General features: G+C 44.3%; 1 protein-coding gene across 1 annotated transcript in view; it reads right to left on the reverse strand.

The window, feature by feature from the left end:
- Fbn1 (fibrillin 1) overlaps nt 1–20,474 on the reverse strand; it is a 207,471-nt gene that overhangs the window by 171,821 nt on the left and 15,176 nt on the right. Inside the window, 2 exon segments of the mRNA XM_051144536.1 lie at nt 6,056–6,154; nt 7,968–8,050. Coding sequence (XP_051000493.1) covers nt 6,056–6,154; nt 7,968–8,050 — 182 coding nt within the window.

The raw sequence follows: 20,474 nt of genomic DNA on the forward strand, positions 1-20,474 counted from the left end.
GAACCAGAGCATCTCCAAATAAATTACCTGAGCTAGCTAGAAAAGGTTCAGGAAGAACAGGTTAAATGGCATCTGTGATAGGTGTCTGAGCAGGGAGCAAGCTTAAAGGTATGTCTGAGAGGCCTTTAGGTACTCCTCCCTGTCAGTGTAAAGCTTTACAGATCCCTAAATGCTGTTTCCAGTGTCGCGCCTTCCAGAGCAGCTACAGCACAAGTGTCTCTCCCTCTGAGCCCACTCACATTTCTGGAACATGGCTGTGCCACACTCTCAACTTTCCTTGGTCTTCCTACGTCCTCAGATCTATGCTGGAAGTACAAGTGTCCTCAGACTCAACTGTAATTCGATTAAACAGAAAATGACAAAACTTGAAAAGGATGGACTTCCACGAGACAGAAGTACTCCTCAAACTGATGTGCATATTTCATATAATTCCTATCAAAATCTGCCAAAGTTGTAGAGGTATTGGTAAGACCAAGCTAAACTTTTTACGGGCAGGAGAAGAATTGCCAAAACAATTCTGAGATGAAAGAACAAACTAAGAGCACGGGTTTATTTTATCACGTGGTTAAGGGATCAAGGCTGTGTGAGAACAGAGGAGGGATCAGCTGAATAGCTGGAAATTCTCACTCACAAAAACACGCCCACCCGACTGTCAGCAAAAACACACAACTAATTTTTGTTAGCCAGATTTCTATCACTATATCAAATACTTGATTTAGTCAGCCCATAGTGGGACAGGAGTTAGTTTGGCTCACAGTTTTGGAGACTCTATTTTACAGTCTTGGACCCATTGTTTTTGTGAGCACACTCTGGCAGGAGTATGGGGCAGGGCCAGATGACTCAGTTCAGGGCAAGGAATCAAAGACCGCATGAAGGGGGCTGTAGTTTCACAGTCTCCTTTCAGGGCATCCAGTAACCCTGAAGACCCTCCCTAGGGAGCTCTCATGACTCCCAACATTTCCCTGATCTTTATGAGACATTTAGGAGCCAAACCATGGCAAACTTAAATGCCTAAGGACAAGATTTTGGTTTTCGCTGGAGCAACAGGACACCCATAGGTGACAACTGAATCTAACCTCAACCTCACACTTAACACAAAATGCATCTCCATAGAAACCACAGGTGTAAATGTAAACCTGTAAGCATTTAGAAACAAATTAGAGAAAATCTCTGTGGCTGAGGGCAAGGTAAAGATTCTTGGACTGGACACCAACAGTGTGAAAGATCAGAGGGGAGTCCAATGAATTAGAGTTCGCTAGCTTTAAAGTCTTGCTTTGTGGAAGAGCCTATCGACAATGAGAAAGCAAACTATGGGGAATGGTTTGCCTGGAGATGTCTACAAATCACGTGTCTGACAGAGCTTGGATTTACAACATACACAGCTCTGAAAACAGTAGTAAACCAGCAATCTAAGAGAGTCTGGTCACGACAAATGAAAGCATACTGCTGGCAAAGACACACACAAGGCAAATGAGCACAGGAGAGGGTGAAAAACAAACAAACACAGGAAACGGTGTTCAACACCATTAGCCTTCAGGGAAATGCAAATTAAAACCACGATGAGCCACAAACCTAAAGCAAATCAGAATAGTGGACATTAAGTTCAGAGGCCACACTGAGAGCTGGGAAAGACACAGAACTTAGGTCACTCATACTTGGTGAGGGAAATGTAAAACTGCAACTCACACATTGGTTATCCAACACTAAAGCATCAGCCCTGAAAACATATACATAAGTAACATTATACAGACTGAGATTGTATTTATGTATTTAGGAAAAATATGTATCTACATATATGTATAAGCACCAACTAATGGAAAATGAGGCCATGAATTTGAAAGAGAGCAAGAAGGAGTTTATGAGAGGTCTTGGCTGGAAGAAAGGGAAGGGAAAAATGATGTCATTGCATTATAATCTCAAAAAAAAAAGAATAGAAAAAGAAAAAAGAAAGAAAGAAAATTATGCAACTGCCCACAAGTAGTTTGACAATTCTTAAAAATCTAAACCTACAGCTGTCATACAACTCAGAAACTGCTTCTCCTTGGTGTGTGTACAGAGTACAGTAACACACACACACACATACACATGCACGCGCGCCAAACTCCAACAGTTGAGAGCATGTAGGAGCTTTTCACCAGCTGTCCACTGTGGGTGGCACCATTCCCTTGCTTAGGACCCAGAGCTGTGCAGGGATGGAGAAGATGAGGTGAGCACAGGCATGCTTGCTTTGCATTATTGCTCTCTGCTCTTGACTGCAAATGGGATGTGACTACCTGCCTCAGGATCCTGCCACCTTGACCTATCTGTAATGATGGACGTAACCTGAGATTGTGAGCCAGGTAAATCCTCTGGGCTACTTCTACTAGAGCAATGGGAAACTAAACAGAGACAGTCCCCGGACCGGGAGCCTGTTTACCCTGTTGTCATGTGAGAACACACGGAGGAAAACATATCCTTATCAGACATGAAACCTTCTAAGGTCCTTACCTTGCAATTTCCAGTTTCTAAAACCGCAAAATAAAGTTCTATGGTATTTATTTATGGCATTCTGAAGCATTTTTTTCCTAAGACAAGTTTTAAAATGTTAACATATTTGCGCACACGCATGCACGCGCGCGCGTGTGTTTGTGTGTGTGTGTGTGTGTGTGTGTGTGTGTGTGTGTGCCTGTCATATGCGTATGGGTGTCTTAGGAGCCCAGAAGAAGCTGTTGAGTCATCTGGAGCCAGAGTTGCTGGCAGTTGTGAGCCACCTGGTGAGAGCACTGGGAAAAGAACTTGGGAGGTCCTAACCACTGAACCATCTCTCCAGCCCTCTGAAGCATGGCCCCCCAAATCTCTCTTTCTTATGTGTGTGAGTATTTTGAATAGGGTGTCAGATCCCCTAGAGCTAGAGTTACAGGTAGTTGTGAGTTACCATTATGGGTTCTGAGAGCAACCAGCGCTCTTAACCACTGAGCTCTCTCTCTCCAGCCCCCTGAAACACTTCTTTATCCTCTACTATTATTATAAACTAATATGTACTTGCAAATGTACGTGTACATACACACTTAAGGAGAGTTGTAAACTCATTCAGTAAACATGGTAGGATTTTTTAAGAAGCAAAACTGTTCAGGATCCAACCCTAACCTCAGAAACTTGTAAGTCCTAAGCAGAGCTGGAAGTAAAATCCAGAAAGAAAGCAAACGAACAAAAGCCACAGCTCTGATTTTTGTCTAGCTAACCTTTCTTTTGCTCCTATACCTAAGTGGCCAGCAGCGAGAGCTGTGCTAGGTCTAAGGGAAGTCGATTCTTTCTGGTCCCATGGGAACTGGTGGCTGTAATTGGAAACTTGTAGAAAGATGTCTCCCCATTTAGCTATCACAGGGCACCAAGTCAAACACCATCTGCAAGAACAGCTTCCTTCCGGCCGCTCCTCATCACATGAGAACAAAAGAGCTCTGGGATCTACAACCTGCCAGCCTTCCATCACCCCCATCGCATAATAAGTAGAATTTGTTAATAGGACAGAAATGATGGGAATCAGATCTGTCCAACCTGCAACCTACAGTCTGCATACGCCCAGGATAGCTACAAATACTATCTATGGTCTGCATACGCCCAGGATAGCTACCAATACAATCTATGGTCTGCATACGCCCAGGATAGCTACCAATACAATCTATGGTCTGCATACGCCCAGGATAGCTACAAATACAACCTGTGGTCTGCATATGCCCAGGGTAGCTACCAATACAAGAAATAAACTTGTAGATGAGAGAGTTCTATCACAATGGCAAAAGCTTGGATACCCTGGAAACTGACCTCTCTTTAGCAGAACAGGTAGTTGTATGAAAACATCTCACTTACTGATGTTATCCCATTAACAGGAGAGTTATCAGATGATCAACACACAAGATGGCCACATCCTCTGTAACACAGCATAACTATTCCATCAACATCATTTCAAAAAAAATAAATAAATAAACAGAAAGCTTGACCATCCTGGGCTACACTTAATTTTTTAAAGTATTTCCATCTTTAATTGTTCTCAAGCTCTTAAGGCAATGTTAATTCTAAGAGAGTCCAAGCCAGTGATTTTTAAGACTCCATGTACACACAGCTCTGGGGCTTTGCCCAATGCCCAGGCACCACGGAAAGTCAAACTTCCAAAAAGCACCACCTGCAAGGCTCAGATTCAAATCTCCAACTTAAGTCAGTCTTGGGTTCTTCCTACAATGCTTCTTCCACCCTCATGGCTAGTTTGAAGCATGGCGGGGTGATCCAGACATCAACTCTGGTCTTGTTAAAGTCCTGTCCACATCTCATGATGTTTGCTCACAGAGACATCTTGAGCACTCACGTTATCGTTGAATTAACTTTCTATCTATGTACTCTGGTTGTGATTTCCTTCCCTTGAAGTGATAATCAGATAAGAGGCCAGGCTAAGGGAATGGTTGCATTTCTATTTTGATAACCATGCTCTTTCGAATACTGAGGCTGTCCCTCCTTGGTGGCAGCCTGGGGTCTTTTGGTAGAGAAAGAGATGCCCTGCTGTTCCTGAAGTGGCCAGTGGATTTCGTTGTCTCTGTTCCTCCAGCTTAGGTGCCCTTGATGGGGAAAGTCAGCTCACACATATAAAAGCAAGCTGAGCTCAAAGAGGAATATGACATGCTCAGTGTGTGGAACCAGAGTCCCAGCCCACGGGGCAATTTCTACCCTGATCTACAACCAGTTTTATTTAGTATTTTGCCATTTTCACTTGGGTTCCGCCGAGAGCGGACTCTGAGACAATTTCGGCAGAGGTAGTTTGCTTGAAAGGGATTCGAGAAAGAGAGCTGTGGGTTGAGGCTGAGTCCTGATCAGGAATTTTAGGAGACAGAACAGAACAAATCTCAGAGTTATCCAAACTGGGAGCAGAGAAGCCAGAAAGCTGGCCCGGGAGTTTCCCATCTTTCACCGGCTGAAAGTTGCTTCTGTGTCCACTGACCCAGCAAGCTTTCCCAGTTCCTCTGCTCTGGACCGTCCCTGGACCGTGCTGTCCGGAGGAGTTCATGTGCTCCCCCCTGTGAACGCCAAGGGAGATGTGTGGGCGTTAAGAAGCCTGCTGTATCAGACAATTCATCTGAGTCAGGCACTGGGCTTCTACAAGCTACTTCACGTGAGGCCTCTCAGCACACAGGGAATCTTGATGCACTGTAGTCTGTACCCATACCAGACAAAGAAGACCACACTCTCTCCACACACCAGTGACTCTGAAAACCTCATCAGATATGGGATAGCAGTAAGGGGAGTGCATTTCCTCCCCCCTAGGAACTGGAGGTGAAATAGGAATACACTTTCGTTTTTGCCTTGGTAATAGTTGGGATGTCAAGGGCTATTTGTACAGATATGAACTTTAACCTTTTAAACAACTAAGGCCTCGTCTCACAGTCTCCACATTTTCCTATTTCAATGCTTTGGATGCCACATTTAAAGATAAAAAGAAACAGTAAAACCAGAAGGCGACGCCTCTCCAGCATGCAGTGTGGATGTTTATATGGCCAGACAGAATAAACACCATGTCTTACATCATGTCTGTATGTCACTGGGTCTCCTGTTTTCCTCATGGAAAAGCAAGTGTCTTGAGTTTCAAATAAGTTTTTTTTTTTTTTTTTTTTTTTTTTTTTTTTTTTTTTTAATCAGAACAGCTTTATATCTCAGTAGCACAAACATGGCTAGTTTTCTGGAGCCAAAACATGTTCATTATTCGATCATTTCAGTGAACACCTCACCCGGTGTTTCCATTAGAGATACAGAGATGAACGTGGCTGTACCAACATGGGTGGCTATGGTCTTTAGGCTCCTCCTACCAGCTACACCCCAAAGTAGTTTTCCTATAAAGAATGGAGAAGGGAAGTGGGAGGCTAGATCCAGGAATGCCTTTCCAAGAATTCTGGGCAAAGTAGAGAAAGCAGATGTTCTAATGGGGGAAAATGTATCTCAGGCAAAGGAAAAAAAAAACCTAAAAGCAAATTTAGGAGAAAATAGGGCATAACCACATAAAATAATACCATCTATAATGACATATCACACTCACTGGATCTGGAGCCGCAGGAAGGCGATATCTGACCGGACGGGCAAGTGCACATGTTCGGCCTGGAGCAGAATCCATCCCCACAGGAATGTCGGCAAATGGCTGCAAGTCAAATCAGAGGTCTGTCAGCACAGAGTTCCTCAGCACACAGCTAGGCGCAGGGACTCAGTGCTCAGATGGAGGCCTGCAAGTCTCCTGGAGTACAGAAACTCTAGTTTGCAATCAGTAACTCCCTTGTCAACATTGGTAGCTCTCTGCCTTTCTTATTCAACAGGACCCAATAGCTCAAAATCCTTGGGCGGGCCATGAGCAGAAAACAAAACAAATAAAAATCTTGTCACTAAACATTTATATTCTTATAAGATCTCTGTTCTTATGTTAATTTATAATTTAATAATGGAAAGCTTATAACAGTATTCGGTTTTTGTTTTTTGTTTTTTGTTTTTTCTTGTTGGTTTTTCAAGACAGGGTTTCTCTGTGTAGGCTTGGCTGTCCTGGATTCGCTTTCTAGACCAGGCTGGCCTCAAACTCACAGAGATCCACCTGCCTCTGCCTCTCCAGTACTGGGATTAAAGGCATGGGCCAGCATGCCTGGCCCTTTATTACAATATTCTCAGCAGATGATTTTATTATGAACATTTAGTTCATAATAAATTACACAGACAGCCTGATGGGAGAATCCAGAATCCAACACTTAGAGTTTACTGTACAATAGTGAGACATTCACATTGTCAATGTCACCAGAGTCAAATGCTTTGCCTCTGCCCTGAAGAGCAAATTAAATGGCAGATGACTTAAATGGCAAACTAAGATTCAGTCTCTACTCATTAGAGGTATTGGCACACTATGCTCCTTTGCCCAAACTCCTCAAGAGCCTTGTAAGAGGCAAACAAGATTTAAATGGCTAAAATAATATACAGGGTAGACTGTGCACTGAAACATGGAAAAAGCTTTCACAGATATGACAAACTGTTCTCAGATGAGCTCACAGAATCACAGCAACACTTGTTTTGATGCTGGATGAAAACATTCCACAAAGAATCCCAGAGAACTAGGAGAAAAGGATTCTACTGTCAAGCTCCTTTAGAAGATTCCAAATCCCCCCACTCCCATCCCCTTAGTACATTTTTGCATTTATTTCTGGTGTGTGTGTGTGTGTGTGTGTGTGTGTGTGTGTGTTTGAACAAGGTTTCTCTGTATAGCCCCGCCTGGCCTGGATCTTGCTATGCAGACCAGGTTAGTCTCAAACTTACAGAGATCCAACCTTCTCTGCCTCCCAAGTGCTGGGATTAAGTTCATACTACCGTGCCTGGCTTTTTTTTTTTTTTTTTTTTAAGGACATGGTCTCACTAAGTAGCCTGAGCTGACCTCAAGCTCTTGATCCTCCTGTCTCAGCGTCCGCAGTTCTGGGACTGTAGTGTGACATGCCACAGCAGTGACTTTGATCATTACAGTAAGCCCCTGCCTTTGCTCTATGTGTAAGAGTTAGACCTGCTTTTGCCCTCAAATTTCATGTTCGTGGTTTGGGGAGGCGCAGGCACATTGCAGCCAAACGGGGAGAAATTCCAATGAAAAAGTCTGCAATGAGAAGCTTTTGCTCCAAATCCCATTAGCATGATTACACTAGTCTATGCAGCCAGGAGCTGCATGCGCAAACAGCACACAACATTAATCAGGGTGTCCCCACGGCTCCATTTTGTAGATTTTTTAAAACGTTCTAAAGGAAATCACTGATTAAAGAGGGGCAGAGCTTTGGAAAGTTATTGTGTTTCCCAAATGGGATTCAGGAAAAAAATAGGAAACTCTTAGCTCCAGAAGGCTGAGCTATAAACACATTAATAGTATTCAGTAGCAAGTGTCTCCATGCAACTAAAGCCACGGTAACATGCGAATGATGGGTTATCTATTCACTTACGAACAATACACTGATTTCCACCAGGTAAGGTTTTCCATCCAGGACAACAGTATGCGTTATAACGTGATCCACAGACATTGGGTCTGAAACAAAAACACACAGAAATCCATACTTTGAAAAAGAAGATATAACCAAATGAGAGAGAAAGAATCTGCGCGTTATTGAGCAGAGCAAATCCCAGCAAACAGAGCACAGCAACATATGGGGGCCTGACCAAGTCGAGTAGTTTAGGGCATTTGGAACATTTAACCTAATGAGATGGCAGAAGTCCCTTAACATCAACGGGTACACAGTACACCAGGAAACGAAAACTCAGAGATGCCAAAGAGAGGGCCTGCCAGCTCGATGCAAGAACCCATGAAGCCATGTATAGTTAAATCAGCATCTTAACGACTTGGATAAGAAAGGTCATATTAAAATCTGTTACATGCAAAGTTTTAAATGTCTACTCTCGGGAACTACAATATTCCCCTCCCCCCTCTGGCCCAGCTCACCTCTAAAATGTTACCACATTCCTCCTTTCACAAACATTACAGGAATTCAAACCCCACCATCAGTCAGAAAAAAATAAAATAAAATAAAAAAATTAAGGGCCAAAACATGTAAATATTTCTTTAGCAAAACACTTGGAATCAGCCAATACCAGAAATCACCAGTAAATAAAAGCAGTTTTAATTGAGTTTGCTGTTTACAGACAGCTTGTCACGTGTCTTAGAGCAAAGGCTCCATTCAGAATCCAGAGGGTCAGTCTTTCACAGCTTCCTGGGGAGAACTGGGTAAAGGTGTGGCTAGCTTTTCCATGTGCATGTCTGCTAAGCTAGTTGCCGACCGTAGCTAACGAGAAAGCTCATGTCTTGAGTGCTCAGGCCTAAAAAGGACATCTAAACTCCTGACCCAAGGCTCAGGGAACCTCATGAGAGAGGGAGTAGAAAGAATGTGAGAGCCAGAAGATGGGACGCAGAGCTGTGAAATGCTGTCTTCTGGCCATGGCATGGCTGTTGCATTCATGGACTTACTGCAGCTATGACCTAGCACACAAGACAAAACCAGTTAAAAGTCCAGAATGGTTGGGAAATGGATCATGAGACTGCCACCCCTAGCTCAGGAACTTTTGGCAGCGGATGGCTGTTGGGGGACAAAATGACAGCCCCACATCCATGCCCATATGGGCATCAGTAATTGGACTCAGGAGGTTATTAACTAAAAAGAAAAAAGAGGAAGTCAATGAAGTTGGGGCAGAGACATTTGGGCGGAGTGCGATCAAAACACATAATACAAAAGTCTCAAAGACTGAAACATATTACTTTTTTAAAGGTCACATGTTTTACAGTCAATTTCATAAAACAGAAGACATTCCAAGGCTTCCTAGTACAAATACCACAGTCCCTCAAGGGTAAAATTTCAACACAACTGCATGGCTAAAATGCATTTCTCAGCTGGGATGCAGCCTACCCCTAGATGTAAAGGCCTCCTGCTTGTATTCTGCCCTCTCTTTTAGGGGATCCAGGTAAAATGTGTTTCTGTCCTTCCCCTTTCCTATAATACTGGAAATTCTGGAACAATCTACAAGTACACAGTATGCACTTGACATTGGGGTCAGAGGGGAGAACTGGGCTGGCAGCAGAGAACCCTGGGCTTCATACTCAGCAGCATACAAAGCAGTATTGTCTAGAGACATGTTTTCATGGCCTCTCTCATCTTCATTGATTTCAGCACACACAAGGTTGGTCTTCTCTCCAGAGTGTGGGGGAGTATGTGTGCGCACGCGCATGTGTGTTCGTCTGTGTGCATGCATTCATGTCCGTAAAATAATGGACATTCAAGCTTTGCATGTAAAAAAAAAAGAATGAATGAATGACCAGAGCACCACCATCACCCAGACATGGTCATCTCACCTACCCAGCTTCGCCATGAAGACACAAAGGTGTACTAAAAATGTATCTATGAGGCAGGAGAGATGCCTCAGTAATTGAGTGCTTGCTGCGTTCCCAGAGGACCTGGGCTCAATTCCCAGCACCACCATGGTAGCTCACAAGCCATCTGTAATTCCATTCCCAGGGGCTCAGACACCCTCCCCTGGCTTCCATGAGAATCAAGCGTGTGCATGGTCCGTGTACATATATGTAGGCAAAACATACAATTAAAGTTTTAATAAAAATAATTTAACCGCATGGATCTTGTTGTTTCATGCCTCATATGACAAAATCGAGTCCCAAGCTCCAATATGTAGAACATCCTCGGCAAGCAAAAGCTTGGAAAGAGGTGTATAGGAAATGGAACACAGGAATGTGGGTGAGGAGGGCACTCAACCCTTCTCAATCCTACCACTTTAAAAGGACAGTCCAGCCATGGTCAGTCACCTCAGTCCTTCCCTACCAATTGCCCTTTACAACAGCTCTATTGGATCCAGTCCAGGGCCCAAACCAAATCCTGGGATCGCTTCCCAAGTCCCCTGAGCCTTTGCAGGGTGCCCGGTGGTTAAAGGTACTGTGTTTTTTCAAGTGAAAACCAGAACTGTCTGACATAAATGAGTGCATTTATGGAATGGCATCACATCTAACAGGGTAAAATAGCTAATGGCAAAGGTCCAGAGTTACTCATTTCCATCCTCCAAAGAAACATATTCAGAAGATCCCCCCGCAAGGTATTGAAAATATAGCACTATGAACATTATTGTTTTCTATATTTAGAATCTGTCTATCACCCAAATCATGGAAGACTGCAGAATTTATCACCGCTACAAAACAGGAAATTAGTGTTCTAAGCCTTCACAGTGTACAAGTCGCAGGACAGAGCTGGAGAGAGGGTTCAGTGGGTAAGAGCTCTCGGTGCACAAGGATGAGGAACTGAGTTCAAAGCTACAGAAAAAGCTGAGTATAACCACACATGTGCCTGTGACCTCAACATCGTGGCAGGCACAGACAGGAGATCAAGGGGGCTTGCTAGCCACCAGCCGAATTCTACGTTCAGCGAGAGATCCCATCTCAGCAGGCTGAAGGGAAGAAAGAGAACACTCAACATCCTCCTCTAGCCTTTACACACATGCACACAGACACAGACACACACACACACACACACCACCAAAACATTCACACAGCCATTAACTTTGTCAGATAAATAAATAAATAAATAATGGCACAGCAGCATGAACTCATGAACAAACTGCAAAGAAAAGTTTGGAAATCAGTAAGACAACTGACCCAAGAACCGCAGGTGCTAAGACTATTACACAGTATTTTAAAACAACTGGCAAAAGGTATGCTCTTGAGGCCAGCCTGGTCTACACAGTAAGTTCCAGGCCAGCCAGGGATACAAAGAAAGACTTCCTCTATCTCACCCACCCCCCAAAGAAAAACACCCACCAGAAGAAAAGAAGCTCTCATATTCCGTCATAAGAACCCAGTGGCCAGCGAGTCCAGACCCAGTGGCACAGGTGTAGCAGATGCCACCACAGGCACAAGCGTGAGAACTGAGAGCAGAAGTGAGTCCTGGGAAAGCAGTGGGGAGATGGTGGTTTGCCTCCTTGCTTGCTGCCCTTTCACCCTGCTCAGGCTTTAAATCCTAGATATTTGGCTCATAGTCTGATCCTCTTCTTTAAGCTAAGGCATCATTGTTTTAAAAGTGGGAATGCTTCCACGTCTCAACTAAACACTGTTTTATTAGGAGAAAATAGACAGTCCTGCTTCCTTCCACCAGCCCTTTCATTGGAGCACCAGGCTGTTTTACTAAAATTGCCTCTAAAATCTACAGAATCTTAAGAATACGATCAGCTTAATTCACATTACGACTTTTTACTTTTTTGTTTGTTTGTTTGGTTGGTTGGTTTTGTTTTGTTTTTTCAATACAGGCTGCCCTGGAAATCTCTCTGTAGACTAGGCTGGCCTTAAACTCAGATATCTGCTTGCCTCTGCCTCCCAATTGCTGGGATTAAAAGTGTGTACCACCATGGCCCAGTCACATACTTTGAATTTTCAGTTGTTCGTCCAATGATATTTTTTTTTAATCTTACTCTTTTGTATGGCTCCACAGAAAGTGTTGGAGATATACAATTTCTTCCCTGCGATTTCAGTTTTAAGGGTTGTGAATTAACAGAAATTTCTTAAACAAGCTGGGTGGAATTTGCTCTACTTGCACACAGACCAAAAAAAAATTTAAGATATTAAAAAAAAAAAAAAAAAAAAGAGCTCTAATCTAGAAACAAATGAATGTCTTGTTTTAGTTGGAAGGCAGTAAGACGTGTAAAAGTCTAAGGAGACACATCGGGTTGTTTTCATTAGAAAGGATATTACTCTACAGTTTCAGTACAAACAGCATTTACAAAGAAGATAATTTTTTAATGAAGTTACTTTTGCGCAGATGAAAGTACAGCACACACATGACTTTCTCCTTTTTATCGCCGTCTCTGCTGACCCACTGCTTCTTAAATGGCATGGCTAAGTGTTCTGTGCAGGTAGCTGTGGCCTTTGACAAACTAAAAGGAACTTCTACTCAGAGGGTTGACCGTTCAGCTAAACGCCAGGGTTCCTCTCCTATGCTTGATTTTCATAGCAACTCTTGGAGGTTAAGTGCCGCTGTTGTTATCTTCAACTCTGAGGAAATTAGGGCCTCAGGAAGGTTTAAATCAAAGTCTCATTTTCTTAAGAATACGTCATGGATGAATCTGAACTCAGGAAACCTGCTTTGAGCATATTCCCCCAAGCATAAACTAGGAAACAGATATAGTTAGAGAGGAAGACGGAATTTCACTCAATGGCACCTGTGGAGACAGCCATAGATAACAGAATCACAACATGTCTACTGATTGACTAGAGGTGAGGGCAAAGTCGTTTGTTACCTGTATTCTAATAGTCCGTGGAGTAGGAGGGGAGTGCGTGTCTATTCTACTTCATCGTTGTTGTGTGTGTGTGTGTGTGTGTGTGTGTGTGTGTGTGTGTGTGTGTGTGTGTATGTGTATTCATCTGTAACTTCTCCTACCAAACCCCACTACCCTGGGGGATGGTGAGCCTCAACAGGCTTGTTTTTGGAGCCAGTTCAGACACAGCACTTGGATGCTGTGTGGGCTAACTAAAGCTCCTCTCAGCAGAGCAAACAGCTGGGCTCTACCACGTCTGACCACATCATTGCAGGAATTGGCCTCTGTGCAAGATGTCTGCAGATGTCCACATTCCTTCAGCCAGAACCCACTTCTGCAAGTTTGGCCTGTGTAACAGCAAGATAGCCTTTCTGCTTCCTCCCCTAAGTGCAAAGCCTTTTCCAAATAGGGTTGGTGTTATAAAAACAAAGTCAGAGGGCTTTTATTTCATGTAAGAAATAAGGCTATGCAGCAATTAAATACTTGTTTGGGTATGGGCAAATGAGGCTTAACCTGTGCCACAAGTTATATGCTTTTTAAATTTTTTTAACCTCAAAGAGAAAGGTTTCGTTTGAACCCACTGGGTATAAGCACAGAGAAGAATCAAGAAATCTGAACTGTCATATAACAAAGAGAGTCCAAAGACTCATGGGACACGTGCTAAGGTCCTATCTTAATACCATACCATTCCAGAGTTAGAGCCTTTTGCTCTCCAGACTGTCCTGGTTCGTAGAGCAATGACAATACACAAAGTGACTCTATCAGTAGTCAACTGCACACCATGATTTCATTTGTTCTTTGACAAATTTACCGTGATGAAAAGAAAAAAGAGACTCTACACACACTTCCGGGTGAGGTGCATATCCCAGCATGCTTCTAGCATCCCAAGCACCTACCTTTGTTATTTTAACACCTTCGTCCTAATCCTCTCAGCTGAAGGCAGAGGTCAAGTCCACATGTTCCAGCTCATCTGCCAGTCACAACAATGTGAGTAACAGAAGTGGCTTCCGTGACCACCTCAGGCCTCGGCCAGACACTCCGGAGCAGAGACACACTTCTGGCTCGTCTGAAGTGACACTACCCAGGGTGCAGACAATCCTGAGTCCCTACTTTGAATGTACAAGCGAACCAGCCTCGCTAATTTACTTCAAGGATTTTTTTCTTGACAAAATCGTCAAAAACACTATTCTAAAACAACCTCAGAATAAACAGAAAGAATTGTTCACGCCCTGATTTTCAAAGTCTTTGTCCCTCATCTGTTTTCTCTGGCACCAGTCCAGTAGAGACTTCAGTGTCTTCTCTCCCCAAACTGTGTGCTGGTCTCTTTTTCTCCTTCCTTCCTTACCTCCCTTTCATCTCTTTCTCTTTGGCCCTACCCTTTCTTTTCTCCTTAGTGTCCATTTTCAGGGCATGTAGAATGCAATGTTTTGTTACCACCTTGAACTAACTGAATCCAAGATCACACAGCTCATCTTGTACAGCCAGCAAATTCACTGCCACGTGAGCATCACATACCCGCCTTGTCCCAAACCACAAAGCCATTCACCAGTGTGATGTGAACGCCTCTGAGGCTTAAAAAGGCCATACTGACCAAATGTAATGCATAATATGGTAGGCATCCTGTGATGGCGGCGGGAGCATGAAGGAATAATTAGGCAAAAGACAAGGAAAAGAATTGAAAATGGAGCTAAATTAGTAACTGGGCATCAGTACTTGTTCACTGATTGTAATGAATGTGCCACGACAGGCAAAGAAGCTATTCATAGGGCACACACCCATGCCCTCACTCCTGGCCCGTCCAGCCCTGGAAAGTTAAAGACACAAAAGCAACTCCCCAAACCTGGGAGGCCAATTTCAGTCCTTTTAGAACCTCTCTCAAGTGGTTGGACCATCCATATGCATGTGTTTTTCTTGGGGGAGAGAAAGGAAGAGTTTAAAGTTCAAAAATCCCCGAGGTTCATTGTAACAGGAAACAATGCTGGGCTGTGAAAAGCAGCCGTACAGATGTTTAAAAAAACATCTCTGGGTGTGGCAAGTCCTGACTCCTCTGGGGCACCAGGCACTTTTTTTTTTCTTCTTCTATTACTCTGGAATAAATACTCCTAAAAGCATAGGACTCTGCTCAGATGCCTGAGTCTCCCTCAAAGCCACAGCACAATTAATGTGTTCTCCGTGGGGTCTATACTCTGGCCTGGGGAGTGGTCTCTGGATATGTGAAAGGTGCTCACATCAAGTACACAGACAGGGGAATGTTAGCCCCAAAGCAGAGCCGAGATAGGGGTAAACTTGCCTAAAAAACAGAAAAACAGGCTTGTCTCAAAGTTGTATTTCTCAAACCTCTGAGAAGAGTTGACCAATAGTATCGTGAAAACACAAGGAGCCACTTTCGAGAGTCCTGTAACCCCTGAGCTTCACCCACTGAGCTAGAGGTTGGCCATAACGAACTCTTTGATGTTTGCTTTGACTACTAGAGCCAAAGCCACGTTATATTCTCCAACGAGTAGATGAAGTTGCCAAAGTGATTGAAAAACATCAGATCCACACAGAGAGGTAGTGGGAGCCTTAAAGCAGTCTGGGGGGGGGGGCATATGGCGCCCTCATCCTAACTCTTTGTTGTCCCCCATACTAGAACTGGACTGAGGCAAACCAGGATGCTCACACTATGCAGAAAATCTCAAACCAAGAGTTCTGCCCTGGGAGATGATGCTTTCTGAGTGTTCCTGTCACCCCTGCGGAAGCAGCCGATGGGGCCAGCGTAGAGGAAGTGCAGGGTGGAAGCAGCCAATGGGACCAGAGGAAGCACGGGGTGGGGAAGGGTGGGGTCGGGGAGGGGGCTTGGTGTTTTATACGGGGGACAATGTGACTCCAGGCTTTAGTTCTCAATACCGGAAGGCCCTGAGTGATGAGCAGATGGGGCTCTGAAAATTTATTTCCACCTTTGGGCGTCTGCAGGGTGGAATAGCCTTTCCAAGAGAAGCTGTGAACAACTGGTGCTTTGGTTCCCGAACGAGGCGAACCCCAGGCTCCCCACCACTTCCTACACTAAATAGGGCGCTGTGGACTGTGACCTGGGAACCTGACCACAGCTTAAAACGGTGTGTGGGAAACATTCCATCACAGAGAGTGTGGAGGAAACTTGGCCATGCAAACCCACAGGGTTAGAGAACACGAGGCTAGCAGAGGCCAAGGGAAAGGGCTCCGTGCATGCAGCCCCAGGGAAGCCCTCATTCACGCTGGGTGATGACTCTGGAATGCAGCAGCTTTGGGATCACCCATGTTGCTGTCAGTAGCCTCGCTCCCATGATACGTAAGTAAGCCCAATAACCTTGTTGGTTCCCCCAAGGACTTTGGTTTGTCCTTAGAGCAAGAGGAGGAGGGAAAGGAGGGGAGAAGGGGAGAGGTGTCCATATATCACCCCCCCCCCCAGAGAGGACAATTTAGCAGTGTCATTTGTATACATTAAGTTTCTCAAAAGTCAGAGGAAGATAGGTAAAGGCTCACTGTGTGTTACAGCTCTGAGGGGAACCGTTTCCCCAATGAGAATGTTATAGCTCTCAGGGGAGAGGCATCCTGGCAGTCAGGCGTCAAGAAGTATGACAAAGTCACACTCCACGACAGACATCACACAAGAGATGTATTGGGAAAGACACAGGAGGGTGGCAGTCTCTGCTTAGGAGAGAAGCAAGAAAGAGCTGAGGAGGAGGTAGGCTTTATATAGGGTTTCTTGTGGGGCAGAGCTTTCCAGGGTGGCCTGGGATTGGTGGGATTCTGTGGCATGATCTTGGGGGCAAGCTCAGGGATTGGTAGGATTTTATGGTCTGATCTTGTGCTTTCCCCCCCCTTCGCCCCCCCCCCCCACACACACGTAGGGCAGAGTTTGGCCACCTGCATCTTGAGGGGCTGGAAAGGGCTGTTAAGACCATTAGAGCAGTCTGGGGGTGGGGGCGGGGCCTGGCCATTTGGTCTTGGTCTTGAGGGGCTTACAGTTAGTGCAATTATGTCACTGAAACTAACACTTGATAACAGTTCTGGCCTGAAACCTGACAGTTCTTTTTTTAACCCTCGCAATGAAAAGTAAAATTGTAGTAATTTACATATATACATTTGAAAAAGCAATAAAAGTATTTTAAAAGAATTGATTAAATTAATAATTTATCTAGCTCACACTAGAAAACAAAGATGGAAATTAGTAAATTTTGGAGAACATTATAACTTACAAAATAAGTTCCCCCCCCCCAAAAAAACTCTATCAGGAAAACACACTGCCTTGCTCATTTGCAGATGAAAACATGGAAAAATCAGACTAAGGACATAACTAAGAACTATGGAGACCTATCTTAAGTCACCAAGTAAAGGCAAAAGAACTGATGAATACAACACTCTCGGATCAGTGCTGGAGAGTCTGGGAGCAGAGCTAAGAAAAGATGTTTCTATAGGAACCCAAAGAAGGTGTATCTTGCTTTTCACTAATTTGTACACACTGGGTACTCTGGTTTGCTTTCACTGGGTCTGCAAAACAAAACCACTTCTTTTTATACCAATTGTAGCCTGAGTTCTGGAGCTAGCTCCCAGGGTAAAAATGTTACCCATCTCTCAAAGAGTAAGAGTTAGGAAAATATGCAAGAAATGTCTGGGAGGGTGGGGAGCAATACAATGATTCAATACCTGATCACTGCTGCCTCCAAAACCCACACTGGGTATCCACTTCTTCAGAAAAGTAGCTGCAGGTACACCATCCAGTGACTGCCTAGCAGCTATCCAACCTCGCTTAGGAGATGGTCGGTCGCACGAAGTTGGGGGTGATTTCTACCCATTTCCAGCATCACAGCTCTCCCCTAAAGCCAGCATGAATGCCTTCTTTCATCCAGAGGATACCAGCAATGACCACCACAGGTGCCAGGGCCAGGGCATGTGGGACAGTGTTTCATGTCTCAGACTTTCATTCATTAGAATGAAAGCTAACCACAAAGCTTCAACAAAGCAACATCTACTGCCTAACATGCCTCTGGGGTTTCCAGATCATTGTAGCAGCAACCAGTGAAAAAGCCAAAGGCCCGGTGTTTCCCGGGAGATTTTCTCAGCAGACGTTAGACATGCCTCAAGACTTTGGAAATAACATCCATCCTGAAGATGCAGCCCTCACGCCGACAGCGCCTGGTGCACATGCGCATACCACCCCTCACCAACACTCAAGGACGCTCTTAGGCGACTCTTGCTCCTGCAACCTTTTCTAAGAGATGCTGGCTGTGCTAGTGAACTTTGAAATCTCTCTTTCAAATCACTCAAGGTGTGCTCGGACATTAAATAAAATCACTGAAGGTGATTAAATAAAATCACTGAAGGTGTGCTCGGACATTAAATAAAATGAGCAATCCTGAGACAGAAATGCCAAAGTGAGGGGCATAAACATTTCCTCTCTTCTGGACACTCTTCTTTCCAACTGTAGTGAAAAACAGTTATCGAGGCATTATAGTGTCCCTTCTCTTAAATAATAATAAACCAGCAGTGGCGCTGCACACCTGTAATCCCAGCAGCCAAGAGACAGAGACAGGATGACCACCAGGAGTCTGAGCAGGTGACTCAGGACACCCAAAACTGCATGCTGAGACCCTTTCTCAAAATTAATCAACTTGAAAAGAAAATAAAACACTGTTTCCATTTCTGCAGCCACAGCAGCTCAAGGAACCAAGGGAGGGAATTCCAGCTGTGGGAAAGACCCCTCCAGAATTAGGTCATTCAGTTTGCCCCTCAAGTACCAGGCTCACTCTTTAGAAACTACCCACAATCTTCAACCTCATGATAACCAATCACTGCTATTCCATCTTTTCTGATTTTTTTTTTCTATACCCCTTAGAGTCATGAATCAGAAAAAGCAAATTTGGCTGGCTATGAACCATGGGTCTCCGTGCAAAACTCCTTCCCAAACTTTTCAGCATTAATAAAGAAACAGACAGTGGCAGAATAAGAACGTTTCCATGTTGTCACCCGAATAAACCATGGTTCTAGGAGACGATCGTCAATGGCTAAAGTCACGGGAAGAAAGGCTTGCACTACAAATGTGCTTCCTGGTGAAAGAGCACAACCCACTTATCACGTCTTCTTGACGGAAAGTTCACAGACCTCACGTCAAACACAATGAACCTACATCATCACCTGGGCTAGGAGAGACGCCACAGCTACACAAGCTAGACACTACCTCTTGATAGTCAGACGCGGAGCCTGGACTGGAACAGAGTCACCTTTCTACCCAAGAAGGTCTCACTGTGGGGGGAAAATGTCAGTTGCGCTGAAGAACGTCTCTTGATTGGCTAAAGAATGCTCTCGGTAACGTGGTGACTATGCATGGGCGCACACTTCTTTGCAGACTACGCGGTCTGCAGACTGTCCTGTAGACAGTCCTGCTGCTACCGCCTTCCTCTCTAAGTATTTCAAGGAGAGCACGATAGTTGATCTACATTTTTCAAACATGTAAAATATGCATCTCCTGATAACAAAATACGGATTTTATTTGGACCCCAATTTCAATGAACTATAAAAATAAAACGTATGGCTTATAAAGGAAATTTAAAATTCAACAGACATAATATTTTAAAACTAATGTTAAATGTGATATTGGTATGTATGTATGTTTCTTGAGGAAGGCTCATCATCTCTTACACATTGAAATATTTACAAATAAAATAATTTTGGAGGGCACACAGAGAGAGATGTTAATGAAGTGGTTGGCACGGGAATGTGGGTGCCCTGTTGGATCCCCAGTACCTGCTTTAAAAGCCAGGAACAGTAGAGTGAGTTCATAATTCCAGCACTGGGAAGCAGAACACAGGAAGGCGTAGTGGTTAGCCAGGCTAGCCTACTTTTCAAGTTGCAGGACAGTGAGAGACCTCAGCCCAATAAAATACAAGGGGTTGATGGCATCTAATGAATGGCTCCTGAGGTTGTTCTCTGGCCTCTACCTAATGTGGATACCCACACCAACACTTACACACACAAAAGCATGATTCAGGATTTACTTCAAAATAATTCATGGCAGGAGAAGAAGAAAATAAAGCAAGTTCGTGTGTGTGTGTGTGTGTGTGTGTGTGTGTGTGTGTGTGTGTGTGTGTAAGTTGTGTAAGTGTGTGTATCCATGTGGTATATGCACATAGGTGCCTATGGATACAAGTTCCCAGGCTCATACATGCAGAAGCTGAAGGGAGATGTTGGGTGCCCAATGCTATTACTCTCCACTGTATTCCCTTGAAACAGCATCACCATATAACCTGGGGCTTGGATGGTGGTCTCTGTCAGGTCTATGCAACATGTTCGGCTTCCTGCGAGGATTTGAACTCAGGCCCTTATGATGGGACAAGTGCTTTCACCTGTGGCCCCATCTCCCCACCCTCCAAAACTGACTATTAATTTATAAATGCTGAAGCTGAAATGTCACTGCACCCTTCTCTCTAGGAACTGGAAATTTCTAGAAACTAAACCTGAAATTCTGCACATCGAAAAGGCAAATGGCTACTTAGTGACATCACCTGGTAGTCCCCGGCACATCCTAACTGCCACAGTCTTTGACAAACCATCAGCCCCTCGCATGTTTCCTTCCTTCACTTCCTTGATGAGCCACGTGTATCTGTCAGATGCCTCAGTATTCCTGAGAAGGACAAAGA

Source organism: Acomys russatus, chromosome 4 (genome assembly GCF_903995435.1).
Source record: "Acomys russatus chromosome 4, mAcoRus1.1, whole genome shotgun sequence".
In the NCBI taxonomy this organism is placed as follows: Eukaryota; Metazoa; Chordata; class Mammalia; order Rodentia; family Muridae; genus Acomys; species Acomys russatus.